The sequence below is a fragment of the Crocodylus siamensis genome, chromosome 4, assembly GCF_052110815.1.
Source record: "Crocodylus siamensis isolate JL-2025a chromosome 4, ASM5211081v1, whole genome shotgun sequence".
NCBI lineage: Eukaryota > Metazoa > Chordata > Crocodylia > Crocodylidae > Crocodylus > Crocodylus siamensis.
Window position 1 is genome coordinate 18,152,225 of NC_143398.1, and position 16,912 is coordinate 18,169,136.

General features: G+C 43.4%; 1 protein-coding gene across 4 annotated transcripts in view; it reads left to right on the forward strand.

Moving 5' to 3' along the window:
• Positions 1–2,032: 2,032 nt before the first annotated feature.
• CACNA2D1 (calcium voltage-gated channel auxiliary subunit alpha2delta 1) overlaps positions 2,033–16,912 on the forward strand; it is a 653,615-nt gene continuing 638,735 nt past the window's right edge. For all 4 annotated transcript variants that reach the window (XM_090041889.1, XM_090041890.1, XM_090041891.1 and 1 more), the window contains exon 1: positions 2,033–2,404. In XM_090041889.1, the coding sequence (XP_089898015.1) occupies positions 2,307–2,404 (98 nt within the window). In that variant the 5' untranslated portion in view covers positions 2,033–2,306. The remainder of the gene's footprint in view (positions 2,405–16,912) is intronic.

The window sequence follows — 16,912 nt, forward strand, 5'->3', positions numbered from 1 at the left end:
TCTGATTAAGTGAGCCTATGAAAGCTTGTGCTCATATGTGTGTGTGTGTGTATTGTGTGTACACACACACACACACACACACACACACAAAAGCAGATCAAGTGAGGCACCTCCAGACTTGAGGAATCTGCAGGACTAGCAGGTGGCTCAGTGGAGGTTTTCAGGACTGCAGTTTTGGCTTTAGGAGCCTAAATCACATGAAAAAAATCCCTCTTTCCATGCCCAACTCCTTTTGGTGATTTAGGTCTTCCTGTGCTTCTGTGCCCCTCAAAATGGAGATGACAGGCCTTCCCCACAGCAATGCCAGGTAGTGCAGATGAATATAAGGCCCTCAAACACTGAAGAATTTGCTGAGTTGCGTATATCTAAGCTAGGTGTTGCTGGCTCTGCCTCCTTCCAGTTGGAAGTGAAGTGGAGAAAAAAAACCAAATACTATCATGAAACCTGTTGTTTTTTCATTTGCGTGTCCCCCATCTTATTTCCTGTCTGCTTTCTACATGAAACAAAAAAGCAGTTGTAACAGCCACGTATCCAGGCTGTAACCATGTTGGCCTACAGGCAAAAGGGATCAGAATTCATGGTAGATGTGGCATCTTTTATTAGACCAATTAGATTTTGGCAAAAATTAAAGAATTGTTTTTTTGCCCAGCTCTAATAAAAAATATCACCTCTACCATAACTTCTGTTGTCACAGTCATGTCCTTTGTGGTGAGGGACAGGGCTGGGGTGAGGATGAAGGTTTTCTCAGCTTGCTAGGGGAAAAGGCAAGTCATCATATTTCCAGGGAGCGTTGGCAATGCGTAAGGGGTGCACACGGGTACACGTGCACCCCGAGCTTGGCGGTGCACCCCCTGCAAAAAGCGCCGCTGACACTGTCACCCTCCCCCCTTGCTACCGACACCACCGTGGCCGCCTGTGGGAGCTCCCTGTTCGCCACCACAATACCCCCGCTGCCGACATTGCCACCACTGCCTGCAGGCAGTCGCCATGCCCCCCAGCCTCCAGACAAGGGACAGGGCTGGGAGGAGGACAAAGAAGGTGTCCTCAGCTTGCCAGGGGAATAGGCAAGGCATCAGATTGCCAGGGAGGACGAGAGACAGACAGATCTGGCCCACAATTTTTGGCGGCCCCTTGCAAAATACAGTTTTGGGGCCCCTGACATGAAGAAGCCAGTGTCAGCAATGGGGAGGGAGAGGAGGGAAGGCGAGTGGCTGGACATGGGACCCTTGGGTGCGGGGCCTCCAGCGGATGCAGGTTTTGCAGGATAGGAGGGGCTGCCCCTGGGGACAGGGTTAGGAGGAGGATGAAGAAGGTTTTCTCAGCTTGCCTGGGGAAGAAGCAAGTCATCGTATTGCCAGGGAGGACAAGGGCATGAATGACGCATGCCCCCAGCGACTGGGGGGGGCATGGTGGCGGTGGGAGCGTGGCAGCGGTAAGGGGGAGCTCCCGTAAACCCCACTGGTGCTGTCGGTGGCAGGGGTGGGGGTGGCGAGTGGCATTGGTGGTGGCCAGTGGTGATAGCGGACCGTCCACGGATGCCGCCAGCGGTGTCGGTGTCGGGGTGGTGAGCGGTGACCGCCCGGCGGCGCCTTCGTAGGGGTGCACCTGCAGTCACCCCCCTACGTGTTGCCCCTGGACAGGGGCCAGGGCTGGGAGGAGGATGAAGGTTTCTCAGCTTGCCAGGGGAAGCGGTCACATTGCCCCGGGGGACAAGGGGCAGAGTTGGGAGGAGGAGGGTGCAGGCTCTGTCAGCTTGCCGGGGGGAGTCCCCACATGGCCCGGGGGGACAAGGGACAGGGGTGGGAGGAGGAGGAGGAGGGTGCAGGCTCTCTCAGCTTGCCGGGGGAAAAGGCCAGCCATCCCCGCCTTAAAACCTGGCGGAGGCCGGCGTGCGGCGGGGCAGCCGGGAAGGCTGGAGGCCGGGGCGGCGGGCGCAGGAGGAGCCGTGCCCGCCGCCCGGTTCCCCCCCCGCCGCCTTGTAAGGAGCCGTGCCCGCCTCCCCCCGCCCCCCGCCTCCTCCTTCCCCGCTGCAATCAGGGGAATAAATCAGGGAAGAGGCGCACGCACACACGCGCGCACACACACACACACACGGATCTGTTACAAAAGTCGCGCTGATGGCGGCGGAGCCGAGGCAGCCGGAGCCGGCGCCGCGGGAGTAGGGGCGAGCCGAGCCGAGCCCGCGTCCCCTCGCCGCGTCCCCGCCGGGCGGCGCCGCTCCGCTCCGGGCGCGGGCGCGGACCCCCCCACAGCGCCGGCTCTGCCCCTCGCCGGCCCGGGAAGGGCAGCGCGCCTCGCGGGGGAAGATGGCTGCTGGCTGGCGGCTCCTCTTCAGCCTCCTCGCACTTTTGCAAGCCGCGGGCAGGACCCGCTCCTCCGAGGGACCCTTCCCGTCCGCCACAACGTGAGTTGCCGCCGGCGGCTCCCCCGGCCGCAAAGTTTCTCGCGCTGCCCCCCCGCCCCGCGCCCGGGCGCGCAGCCGTGGGAACAAAAGGGAAGAGCCCCTTCCCCTCCCCTCCCCTTGCAGCGGCCCCGGGGCCGGGGCCGGGGCTGGGGCCCGGGCCCGGGCCGGCTGGAGGCGGGGGCGCCCTCGCAAGCCCCACGGGCCGTCTCCGCTTATTCGCGCGGCGAGGAGGGACGAAGCGCAGGGGGGACCCCCAGGACATTGCGTTTTCACCTCAGCTCGGGGTTGAAAGAGAGAAGAAATGGGCTAGTGACTTTATTATTATTATTATTATTATTATTGTTCTTCTCTCTTTGAACCACTTAGTGGACGTGGGTTGAGCTGTAGTAGGTAACTTGTAAGTGGAGGACTGCATTTCACCCAAGGAAAACAAAGCTGAATGGTCCATGACTTCTGCATTGTGGGATGCTGGGCTGAAATTTCCTTGCTCGGCTGTGTGCAGAAGGATGAGTTTTTTTGGTTTTTTTTTTTTTTTTTTAACCCAGTCGCTTCAAGTCCTGCCTCTTCTCACAACTGCGGGTGGGTGGGGTAGAAGTGAATTCGGTTCTGGGGATGTGCACGGAAAGGTAGGCGCGCGCAAAAAAGGAAAAAAAAAAAGAGAAGCGTGTGAGCATCACTTAATATCTGCTGAGCAGAAGATGCGTCGCCGTTTTATTAGCGCGCAGATGAGCATTGTTTTTATGTGCTTGGAGGGAGAGAGTAGCACGCGATGGCGTGCTATGCAAAAACAAAGAGTTCGCACAACCACACAAAACCCAATGCCACTGTAGGAGTTGGTGAAATCCTTGCTACGTTCGCTTAGACTATAGGGCTGGGGTGTTTGTCTAACTCGGGGAATTACTAAAATATGTCATACAGCAAATCCTCATTTTTTAAATACATCTAATGTGTAGAAATGTAAAGAAAGATGGAAATCAAACTCAAGATGTTCTTTAATTGTCTAGTATTATGATGGCTAAAATTTCACTGTGATAGAAAACAGATCCTGTTTTTAAAAATTGGAAGTCTATTCACTGCATCTTTACCACTTGCCTTCACAGTTACTTGTGCTGTTTTAAGTACCAAAAATTAATAGAATGAGGTATTATTTTAATGATAAGGAATACATGATAAGACAATACCATTATTATTATTATTATTTGGGAAATAGCACCTGTTTGTTCAACCTTGTCTGCTTGCTGTCTGTCTGTTACTTTCTCGTTTAAATCAAGTCAGTGAAATATTATAGAACTAATCTGCAATGTCTGCCTAGCCTTCATAACAAGGTAATTCCCTTAAATGAGATCAGAGGAAATAAGTTTTAGTTCATTTAGGAGGCAGCACAAGAGGCTAATTGGAAGACTTGCTTTGTAAAAAGTACTGATGTAACAGGTGCATCCGGAAACCATGTTAGGTTACTGCTTTTAACAACTGCTTGCCGAATGATGCTTTGCTCATCAGTGCACAGTATAAATGGAGAAAAACAAAGCAAAAAAATACGAATAAGAATACATAATTTTAGGTTTAAAAACAATAAATAGAGACCTGGAAGGAATAGAAGAAAAGAAAGATAGTAAAAGAAAAGAAAAAGAAAGACTAGCCAAAGACGCTTTGGCGCCTGACGTCTGACATATCCCCAGTGTTTCTGACGCACAGGTTTCCCGGTTAGGTGTCTGTGAAAAGTTGGTCCGTGATGATGATATCGATCTGGTGTTCAGTGAGAAGAATTTTGTGTGTCCAAGGCTATATATTTTTAGATTTCATAAACAGCTCATCGTTGGCCAGTTTCTTTTTCTTATGCCACTCTTCTGTATATTTGGCATCAGAAAATATTTTAGGACATGTATCTTGACCAGGGGGTTTCTTGTATGCTGTAGTAATCAGTCCAATGCAATTGTAACATGTTTTCCTAAAGAAAAATCCTAAAGGTTTTGCCAGTGTTCATTTGAAAGATCCTCAGTCATTTGATCAATGTCATTGCTTTGACAATGTAAAAGGCTTTGGTATGTTATAAAGAAAAGTATGGGAACTCAGCATAATAGAACAGGTCCATACTGAATGAAATGCAAACCTGAATGATTCATTTAAAAACCCCAAAAGCTGATACAGTCATGGAGGCTGTTTGTAGTATTTTGTTTGCATGTTTTAGTACCATTTTGGGGGATTTTCTGTGTATGGTTATTCAAGAATATAAGTAGCTATGCTTTTCTCTTTGGTTATAATTGCCGGTCACCGTATATTATATGTCTGTTTAAAATTTATCATTTTTATTCTACCGGATGTTAAAGAACTATTACATTTTATAGTGCCACACACAATACTGAATTTCTTACTTTATTTCAGCTCCCAATCTTTCAATTATATGCAACACTGCAGACATTTGGACTTGTATGAGACTAGTGCTGGATATGATAGTCCTGCCACTTATAACTAAACTACTGGTAACAGCACACGATGCATTTCTTTCTCACAGATGTCTACTTAATATCTAGATCTATCCAGATTAAAATATTTTAATGTTACTTAGGTGTGTTTTTGATGCTTTACTGGTAAGGATAGCATGGCACACTCTTGGAGTTATATGAATAAAGTAATAATTAAAACAAATGAAGAGCTATTTTAATTTTATTTTCTAAAGTAAGTATATTTGTGACTTCAGTTAAAAAGTGGAATATTAAAATGTTGTTTATATTTTTCACAACCAAAAATTGATTGATGTACTACTTTGAGTTGATATCCTGGATATTTTCATAAAATAACTAAAATATAAGAATATGATGTTGATTTTTGACAAATTAAGAACTGGTTTCATTCAACTTCAGTAGCTCTCCTTTTGTGAACAAGTTCTGCTGGACTGAACTCAAAGTTTGGTTCTATCAAAAAAACCATTTTTTATCCTTTAGTTTTTGGGTTTTTTCCCCCTCTCTCCCCCCACCTTCTCTTTTGTTTAAGATGGCCCTCATGCTGCTTAGACTTTAAAATATGAACTATGTATTTATGATATACAAGAGACAGATTTGGGGGTCTTTAAATTAGTCATCATGCCTTTTATTATTGCTCAGAATGTATAAACTACATAATGATAACAAGTAAATTATGCACATATTTATAGGCAAGCAAATTTTCAGAAAGATTAATGTGAATCATTCTTTTTTTATATCATCAGGACTATTCATTGAAGTAAGGATGAGTCATATGAAATAGGTTTGCAAGATTGAGGCATTTATCTTTTGATTTCTTCGCATGAACATAAGTTCAGATCCATCATTGATAACTGTGCAGGGCTAGACTTGATACTCAGCATCATTTTCTGTATTAAAACAATTAGTAACAGAAAGGCGGGTGGAAGATTGTAAACCTGTATACTTTAAATGTGTTTTATAAACTTTCATACTTGCGCATTTTGAGACATCCAGTAAAATGTTATTTGATGTCTTTATTACTAAATTTACGATAGCACAATTTCACATTTAGCTTTGAATGTTAGAATGGATGCGTTCCTTAGTGGACTATAAAATATGAGTCGTCTCATTTAAAAATAACATTGTGCTGGACTATATAGGAATACTCATTACTGGAAAAAATGCCCACTAAAAAGAGAACTTTGTGTAAATGGATTAAATACGAAGTCCAAGATGTAATGCAGTTAGAATCAGAGAAGTGTAATATCACCTCATGGTGGGTGTGTGTGTGTGTGTGTGCGTGTGTGTGCATGCACGCCAAACATTACACAAGATGTATAAAATCACAGGTGTTTAGGAAATGATCTCGTATGTATACTTTTCTAGTAGAAACAGAAAAGACAATTAGAAAACAGTTTGTTGATCAGTTTTGTCTTCTTGTGAATGCGTGCATGTCTGTACGTGTGCTGGTGGTAAACAAAAGTTCTTTGGATGCCTAGATATTTTTTTCCTGTCACACATTTTTAACAATACAAGTAGTGAATGTGAAATTTATTCATATGTTTATCCCCCCCCCCCAACCTTTTCATAATTTTTCATTTCTTGGATATCTCTTCTGAGATTTTGAGGTATGAAAATATAAATGGAAAACTTCTACTTAAGCATTGATCACGAGACTTTTTTTTTTTTCATGGAAATAAATCAGTGTTGTAAGGGTCCTTGCCATCTTTCATCTTATAGTGATGCTATTTTCAGAATAGCCTTGTCCGTACCATACAAAATGATTTTATCCAAGAATCCAGCTGCTAGAAAGAGATGGAGCTTGGCAGCCTTCATTATTAAATAGAAACCAATTGGATATATCTTTTAAAATATTAATCTGCCTGGATGTTTTAATTTAGTGGGAAAATAGTGGCAAAATATTGTATTCTTTTGAAAGCAATTAACAATAATTTGGGTTACACAAATCTGTCTAATTCCTTAATTCTGTCTCCTTTACCCATGTGCATTGGCTTACCAAAGTAAGTAGCCCCATTTAAGCCAGTGGACTACTCTAGGCTTTAAGGGTTGCAGTACTGGATAATTTAGTAGCTCAAGAAAAAAGAATTGGCTCATTCCTGTTCCCAGGGACTTTTAATTGAAACAGGATCAGGCTCAAAATCCCTTTGTATTTTTTACATCTGAAGAAAAATGGCTTATCCTACTATATCTAAACATGTCGTTTGCTGAGACAGTTTATAAAGGAAATATTGCCAAATACCAAAATCGGACCCCAAATAACATTAATTTCTACTTCCTGGTTAGAAAACCCTATCTATAACATCAGGCTAAAATTGTTACACCACAACTATAAATTGCTACACTCAAATGTTATATTTTATTTATGTCTCTAGTAAATACTGAATCAGGCTTATTTACAGAAATGCTGCATGTCGTCATGTGGATTTTTGTGACTGGTGACATTGGCACCCTAAAAAAATTCAATGAAATTCAAATTAAAAAATTTGAAAAGTCAGTAAAAGGGGAAAAAAAGGCAATTTCCTTTTTTCCCTGTTGACCATCCCCTCTCCTTAGTACTCAGATTGTTCTCAGTCCTTTCCAGTATGAGCATTTCATTCTGTCTGCATCTCTTGCAAGACGAGTATCAATGAATATTTAAATGGTCTGAGTCTGAGAATACTGTCCTGATTTTTTTTTTTTTCTTGTTGTGTCTATGAAAGGCCTAATTTTGCGCCACTTCTCATGCATATAGTTCTCACTACCATGAGTCAGATCTTTTCAGTAATTTGTAGGATTGGGCTCAGGCTTGAATTCTGCAATATTTACTGTTGTTAAAAGTATTGAATTGATCATCATCATCATCATCATTAAGGGTGGGATTCTCTTCTTGCTCTTGGTTTATGCTAATATAAACAAGTTGAGGATTTGGTTAAGCATTTCATTTTGGATGCATGTCTTAGATCCAACAGATTCTTGCTTTTTCATGTGGTGCATGGTGTCAGAATCCAGGAAATATAAGACGTGAAAATAGTTTTAATAAATAGCAGAGTCCTGCCCTTGGTTAAATCTCAGCGATGTTAATATGGTTGTTTGCGTGGAACTGAGGACAAATTCTAGCCCTGTAAGTCTAATGTTCTAGGGCAGGGGGTGGCAACCTGTGGCCTCTGGGCTGCATTCAGCCAGCAAAGAGGTCCAGTCCAGCCTGTGAAGACCTGACCTGGCATGTGGGATTGGGATCACAGAGCTTCTCCATGCCACTTGTTCCCTTTGTAATGCTCCCCTCTGTTGTGCAGCCTGCTGCTCCATTGCGTGTCTGTGCTTACTGTTGCTGCAGAGGGGATGGGGATCGGTGGCAAGGGTAAGCAAAGGCAGCTGGCTGTTCTGAGGGGCAAAGGCTTGTGACCTGTGCTGGGGACCAGGTTGGAAAGGCAGCCTGTGCTGTCAAGGTTGCCAGCCCTTGTTCTAGTACAGTTAAGTTGAGCCTGCTAACTATGCAATAGCCTGGTTGTTTTTGGGTGGCATTTTCAAAGTGCCTGGATAATTGAGGAACAATCCCAGCTCCCATCAATGGAGTACACCTAAGAACCTGACTGTATAAACTTTTTGGTCAGTCTGAAGACAGTGGCAGCTTGGCTGCCATTGGGACTGCCAATTTGGTCTCGGGTTGTTTTCCTGGTGTGCAGTGCTGCATGGTAAAATTGAGATTGCGTGAGACATCAGGGCATGATCTGCACCAAAGGGCTTCTTCAAACATCTAAGCAATCTTCTTACTTCCCAAGTCCGAGGATCTCAGTTCTTTAGGTCCTCAACAAATGAGGCTGGGCAGGGAGTGGGTTATCCTTCAGTGGGTGGATGAGGGGCAGTGATGCATGGCACTCCTCTTGAGGATCCTCCTTGGTGGCTAAGGTCACAGAGGTTGGAGCTTTGTTCATGTTGCTGACGTGGTGGGTGGGAAGTCACCATTGTCCTCAGAAAAGATGTAAAGGCAGTATAGTTTCTCTGGGGGGTCCAGATCCTCTCTGTATAATGGCAAGGGCCAAGGCTTGTTCTAGTTGGAGGCCAAAACTTGCCTCCCTTGAATAAAAAGATCAGGGAGAAACTCTATGAAAAACACATGGTGGAATTGTACTCCTGTCTCTTTAATCCTCCTACACATTCTTCCATTAGTGGGGGTTTGACTTAATATAAATGTTCAAAGTTACAGTGCAATTTATTATTGAAAATAAGGTGATTATTAACTACTATTAAATATCCTAATTGCTTTAATTTATTTTTATAATTTCTAACAGCCTTGATGTTTCCTACTCCAAGAGCATTTGGATCATTTTTTTTTCCTGGGCATTTGTTGTTAAATATACATTCCCTTGTTGTTAAATATACATTTCTGTGCCGGAGTGCAGAGAACACACATTTCTATGAAGGAAAATAAGTCAAGTGTGTCTTTTTTTACAAGCAACTGTCTTTCAGAGGAGCGTACTGTAAATTAATTTTTATGTAAAACTGAAATGAATATTTGAAAAAGTGTTTTTGTGCTCTAGTAGGATTTGCCTGATAGACACATCTTCACTGACTGAAATAAATCAGTATTAACTGTCTTTTCAATAACGTTATTAATAGAGGTGTATATACAGGAGCCTCTCAGAGATCATTGGGATGGTTTCTGTGGGTCAGACCTACTCGTCTGAGAAGCCACTCTCCAAATCGACCCTATTCTTGGCTAGTGTCCGATTGCACCACCCTTATCTTGACTTTGAGAAATATCTTTGATGTCAAAGGGTTTTTTTTGCCTGAGTAAGTACTCATTACATAAGCAAGAATTTGTGGATTTAGGATCATAGGTTTTTCTTTGCCCCACCCCCCCCAAACAGGGAGGGAAAAAAAGGAGAGTTTAATCCTACTCTCACTGAATTCAATAGTTTTCTTTTGCATCAATGGGTTGCAGGCAGACTGCTGGCCCAAATGACCTTATTTCTCTCTCGTTCCTCACAAATGTACATTTTACTATGCAGCACTGAGGAGGGATTAAAAATAGGAAACTGAGTTTTTGCTCCTTGTATAATTTTTGCTGTTTATTTACAAAGAATCTAACAAGTTTATGAAAAAGATTGACATTATATTGCATCAACAAATCAGCAAGCTTTTGCAGTTAATTACAGTAATTCAAAATCAGGCTGTTTTTGTATGAGGCAGTGCCTGCACTACTCCATGTATAATATGTCTATCTATTATAACACTTGTTTGTTGGATTTTTCAATCTCTATTTTAATTACCCATCCCCCTGCTCCCCTTCTGTTCCAGCATTCAAGAGGAAAGCGATGAAGGTTGGGTTTGATAGGTGACAGATTTTTCTGCATAACGATTTGAACTTTGATTTGAAATTGCACCTGTCTCCTCAGAGCGCTAGTTGTGGTATTGAGGCTATAATACATAGAAAGAAGAGGGGCTTTTCAAAAAATCATATATCATGGGGTATATTGGTTTATGGTAACCTATTTGCATAAATTCTCAAGCTTTTCCCACACGGCAAATGTAGGCTTGGTATCTGTGGCCCTCAGATTAACATGCAGGTGAAGATGGTGGGAATTTTGCCTGAATAAGGGCTATACCTATCCCATTTCTTGACACACTATGGACCTAATTTCTAAAGTAAATAGCAACATAGGGGTAAAAGTCATCCCTTGCGATTATGGCAACCAAACAATATATGAGACTATTATATTTGGAGGGGAAGCTATGAAAATTTGGTTCCTTTAGGATACTTCTGATGTCGGAGATCCCATGACTGTCCTCACAGTGATGTACTTAGTATGATGAATTTCAGCTGGAGTCTGGTTACACCAGGATTGAGACAGTTAGTCCCAAAAGGTTGAAACATTTCCTAGTCCCAAATCTTTTTTAATTTCCTAACCTTCTACCATGGCTTTTTTTTGTTGTTGTTATAATTTGCTAATCACAGGCCAGATCTGGTTTGCCTTATATACACAATGAAGTAGCTCAGTTGAAACTGTGAGCCAGACACATGAATAAAGACTGGGCCCTGTTTCAAAACATAGTATTTACCTTCACCTTTTACCTCCAGTATCTTGGTGGATTTTCCCTTCCGCTACAGGAATTTCATAAACATACCATTGAATGTGAGAATCTGTCCCTTCTTGGAAGCAAGACTAATAGATAATGTACCACATCTGTCCACCTTAAAATGAGAAATTAAATCCATTCCTTTAGAGAAAACTGAAGACAGGCATGGAGTAAGGAATATACCCTCCGGGCATATTTATATAAAGCATACTTTCTTGTAAGTAGGAAGAAAAGCACTTGTATAGTTATTGTATAGCATTGTATATTGTATACCTTTGTATGAAAGGAAGGAGCAGGAATGAAATAAGTAAGTTCTGGAGCTAGGTTGTTCCTTTAGGCATATCCCTGAGCAAGGATTACCTACTTAACCATAAACTTACGGATGGGTGGAACATTGTGGAAGGAATCACAGATCAGATACACACTTCTGAGGCAAACTTTCCTCCAGCTTGCCCTACTTGCTTCATAGAAAGGCAGTTTGGTCCTGCTCTGTTTCTGCAGCAAAACCTGGTTTCCCGCTATACTGGCTGTCTAGGCTCTGTGTGCGCAGAACATGGTAGGCCATAAGCAGCAGAGCCATAGCTGCTAACACACACTGAAGGACCTTTTCTGGTAACACTTGCTGTCCGTAGGAGCATAACTTCTGAATAAGTGTGAAGGTTTGTTACATTTCCAGCATTCCTTAGGCCAGAGGTTAATTACCTATGGTCTGCAGGCCAGATTTAGCCCATGGAACCATTTTATCCAACTTGCAGAGTGCAAAATCTTGTTGACCCGTACTTTAAGCCTTTACAATCAGTTGTGATGCAAAGAGTATTAGTGGTACCATTCTCACTTCATGTCAGGTCACAGTACTTTCCTCATTTCCCTCTGCACATTGTCAGGCTGGGGGAGAGCAACATCATTGAGTAGTGCTGCATTGGCCTCGTGCGCAACCAGGAAATCAGGCTGGTAGCATGCCACAGTCTGATCTGTGATGTTTGTTATTTATATCCCAGTAAATTTTGGTTTTATCATTTTCCAGCACTCTTGGTGGACTTTATTTGTACCATTAGCTGATGTATCAATTACTGATGCACTATCTCATTTAAGGCACTGTGCCATTTTGGCACATTTTCACCTATCAAGAACCTGACCTCTGCTTGTCATTTGGTGGATCATTTTCTTGGTAAGACTGCATCGCACATGCCATGTTTGTCGCCTTTGAGGATAAATTTCTTGCAGTTGTTTGTAGCAATAATCTTATCCTGGATGGCATGCACAAGGCCCTCCACTTCAAAGAGCTCTGAGTCTCAACCGAGAGGTTGAGTGCTGGGGCTTGACTTGGCACCAGGGTATGGAAGTGAATTTTCCAAGTAGTGCCTTGCACTGCCAGTCATCTATTTGCTTCTGAGGCGATATTATATTTCTCCAGGTTCATGACATATATTGGTGCATGAGCAAGACATGGTGGGCCATTTATGGCCTAGTGAAGTCTGCTGCTTTTTAAAAGAGAGTAGTTCTTGTCATTCACAGGAGCATCATTTTTAGAATGAGTGCAATGGTTCAGTCCATTTCCAGTATTCTTAAAGCTTTAACAGTCCATTTTAATACAGCACCATTCTTGGACAGCATGTATGATTATGATTCTTGCATTAAAATTTCATGTTAAGTAGAGTGCTTTCTATAGGACTGTATCAGATATCTACAGATTCCTGTTGGCTTCCCCGGCATTGAATTTTGCAAGTATTTTCCATAAGGGAATGAGTGCACCATTCAGTAGCTATAAGCCAGTGGTTCTCAGTCAGCCCTTTTAGATTCATGGCACCCATCCATAAGTGTTTTGTATTTGGCTGCACCTCGTTTGAAAGCCACTGTTGTGCTGTCTCAACTTACCTCATTGGTTCTCAACAGCAGTGCTGCCACCAGTGGCTGTAGCCAGGTTGGGCTGCCCTGGGTGCCTTTACGTGGAGCCAGGATGGGTTGGGGTAGGAGCCTACAGTCCTGCCTGTGTTAGAGTTATATAATAAACCTAAAGCAGGCAGTACATGCTGCAGTCCTTCTCTGTCCAACCCCCACACTTCTCTTGGAGATAGAGGCACATTGGCAGGAGCGTGCAGGTCATCCTTGCTGCAGCCCTTCCTAGCCCGGCTTAGCAGAAGCCGCTTGGGGAAGCTTCAGCTGACTGCAGTAGCAGTGATGGCACCTGTGCTGTGGCACCCTTGAAAGGCTCTTCCAGCACTCCAGTTGAGAATCACTGCTATAAGCCATTCTGCTTATGTGGAGGTTAAGTTGGAGTTGGATTTTGTGGGAGCTAAAGAAATCTGCATGAGACTAAGACTCCTTTTGCTCAGGTCTTACATAATAAGACTTGGCCTTGTACTGGGATAGGGAGAGGGGTTATACCATTGTGCAGACCTTTACTAATGGATCCATTAGTATTGCCTGCTCTGGCAAAATCTCTCCCTAGGGCAAAATCCCTCCTTATGAAGTATCTTCAGCAGTATCTGTTCTGTAGAAAGAGTTGAAAGACAGCTTTGTTTATTTCTGGTTTTGCTTTCTGTAGAGTATTTGTTGCCTTGTACTTACAGTGGTCCTGCCATGTAATACAGTATCTCTCTGGACAGGTCTGCATGGGCTCAGTCCTGTGCTCTGGCGTGCTGCCGTGAAGCATTCTCTGCTCTGTCGGTCCTGCTCGCCACGTATGCCAAATCCCAGAACGGAGGCAGCGTAACGCCTGTTAGCAGCACTGCGCATGTGCCAAGAAGCATGCCGGAGACAGCACATAAGACCACTGCTGGGATGAGCACTCTGAAGAGGCTACGTTGCCTCCTTTCTGGGAGTCAGTGACTGTAGAGCAGGGATGTGCTTCACGGTGGTCATCGTGGGCATGGCTATGGGGCAGTGCAGACATGCATTTTGTGACTGCTTGTGCCCCATTTATATTCTTTACCACTTCAGTTTTTTTCATTAGTAAAATAGGGAATGCAGTATTTTCTCACCTCCTTCATGGGGCAGGGGGTGACTGTCAGAATTCATTTGTGCATGAATATTTGTAACGCCCTTTGTAGAAAAGCAGTGTGTTATAAATGCTACAGCCTGTTTACTGGAGCTGTGTATTTTTCATACTCCCACTTTGCCTCAAAAACCTGCATACATATGATCTTCCTTGGCTGGATAATAATTCTGATTTATCTGCTTCACAAGGCTTTTTATAGAACAAATGAAAAAGTGCTGTCATACCTGCTTCTTTTTGCTTTTCTTCCTTTTTCTTTTCTTTTTGATGACTGAAGGTCTAGGGAACCGGGAAAGTTAATCCCTGGAATATCTACTCCTCAGATGTACACAGATTGTAAAACATAAGCTTAATAGCATTTTTAGAAACTAACACAGGAGTCAGCAAAAATCTGCAGACAGCATCATGAAACAGGCCGAAATCTCTGACTCACACCAGCAGCGTGGGTTACTGGCACTGCTTTTGCTACATCCCCATCATTGCCCCTGATGAGAACAACAGTGGGCCAGATTTTTGGAAATAATGAGCACAAACAATTCTCGTTGCAGTCGGTGGAAGCTGCAGGTGCTCATTTGAAAACTGGGCTGTGATTGTGTTGGAAGCATTGTCTAATAAGAGTGGACTGGAAAGAAGCGATTAGCATGGTAGCCTGGCACTCAGAAGAGCTGGGTTCCCTTCCCTTTTCTGCTGTCCATTTCTGATGTGACATTGGACAAGTCACTTAATAACTTTGTGCCTTGGTTTCCCCATGTGTAAAACAGGGATCAGTTGCACCCTACCTTTCCAGATTGCTGTCTGAATAAATACACTTCTTATTTCATGATGAACAAGTGCTGGGCTAGAAGGTATTAAGGACAGAGGTGCTTACTGAAATTACTTTCTAATCCTTTTATGCATCCGTATGTGTGCATGTTGGGAAGGTGGAGTGTATTAGGTGGGATGGTTTTATTTCCCACCATGAATTAATCCCATGACTAACAAGTATTACCTGGTAACCACTGAAGCAGTAAGATTTCAAGTGCAAGTAACAGGTCTCTTCACAGCAATCATTTTTATGTTCACAACAAAAGGAAATTTGTATAATCCTTACACCTTCAATATTTTACCTGCAAAGCCACTTTTCCTTCTATGACATCTTGTTGAATTTTGCTCTTCTTTTATTTTGCAGAAATCCTAGCAAATGCAAGTGGATGGGTCAGCTGTAGAAAGGCTCATTAATATTTGCAGGAGAGTACAATAAGCTATTGGTGCAAGGACAAAGTCTGCTCTTTTACTGGTAAAACCAAAAGCAGAATCTGGCTCTTGTGGCTAAATTAATCCCTGTTGTGATGTGAGTGGAGTTATGGGAGGGATATACTTGGCCTGTTGTACAATAGAAGGTATGGTTACTTCCTATTTTAAATGCCCAAAGCAATAATTTGGTACCAGATTTTGATCTTTCTTACATCAGTTTAAGTCAGGAATAATTGTCCTGAAGCAAATGGAGTTGTACTGATGAACAGGAGAGTAAAGTCACATAAATCCAAAGCTCAAGGATGAATCCACGTTAATCAGTTTCTTATTATGCATGTGCAGGTATAATCCCAAGGGAATGAGTTATCACTGTCAGGGACTGATTGTGTGTAATACATGCTCATATTAGCCTATGCAAAGGGGAATAGTTACCTATCACAAGGGAAACCAGGCATGATATCAGATACAGTGATTCATTTTCCCTTAAACGATCAGCCCTGACACCATTTCATTGTCTAAGCCCAGCTGAGCAAGTGTCCATGTAAAAGAGGACTTTTTAGTGCCCTATAAAGGCTGGCAAATTGTTTCTTATAGTTTCATAGTTTCATAGTAGCTAGAGTCGGAAGGGACCTAGGTAGATCATCTAGTCCGACCCCCTGCCTTAGCAGGAAAGAGCACCGGGGTCAGATGACCCCGGCAAGGTGCTCATCTAACTTCCTTTTAAAAATCCCCAGGCTAGGAGCCTGCACCACTTCCCCTGGAAGCTGGTTCCAGGCCCTAGCCACCCTGACTGTGAAGTAGCGCCTCCTAATATCTAATCTAAACTTACCCTCCGCCAGTTTGTGACCGTTATTCCTGGTCACTCCTGGCAGTGCACGGGGGAACAGGGACTCCCCCAATACCTGCTGATCCCCCCTGACCAGTTTGTAGCAGGCCACAAGGTCCCCCCTTAGCCTTCTCTTGTGGAGGCTAAACAGGTTCAGGTCCCGTAGCCTATCCTCATAAGGCCTGCCCTGCTGACCCCTTCAGACGGGCAAGAATTGTGTGTGTGTGCTTATTCATATATTGTGTGTGTGTGTGCGTGTGTGTATGCATGTGCATCCCTTCCTTAAAATTCTGCCAAGTATCTAACATTGTGCAGTCTAAAACATAAGTTGCTTTCATACATTCCCTTTATTTTTTTCTTTCCTTAAGCAATTAGTTCTGGAGCTCAACATTGAATTTCAGCTAGGCCAGAGATGATAGAAGTCATTAGTTTTAACTCCTCATTATGCAGACCTGATTACTTGGTTCACATTGTAGTATAAAATCTTGATTTTCAGGTAATTATATTTAAATTCTGCAAGACATTGAAAGCAACAATATCTCTTGTATTAAAAATTTGGGGTTTTTTTCAATCAAATGTGAAAGGAACAAGTTACCTTGTGTTTCTCAGTCTAACTTGAAAGAATGCCAAGTTATTTAATGGATGGATGGTGTAAGGTGTAGGTAGGAAGCGTTGTTACCTGGGTGAGCTCTGGGGGCTGGGAGTCACACTGCTGACTTTCTGTGCAGTGTTCGGTAGGTCGTGGTGGGCTCGGTCCTGGCCATGCTGAGCACTCTAAACTTCCATGAATTATCACAGCAGTGGACCAAAGATATGCAGCACCTTAAAGGATTAACTCCCTAGTTAATCCTGGCCTCAGCACAGAGGAGTAATGGGCCAGTACTTCACTGTCTATGGTAGTGTACTCCCACCACACTGCACATCTCCTGCTTCAG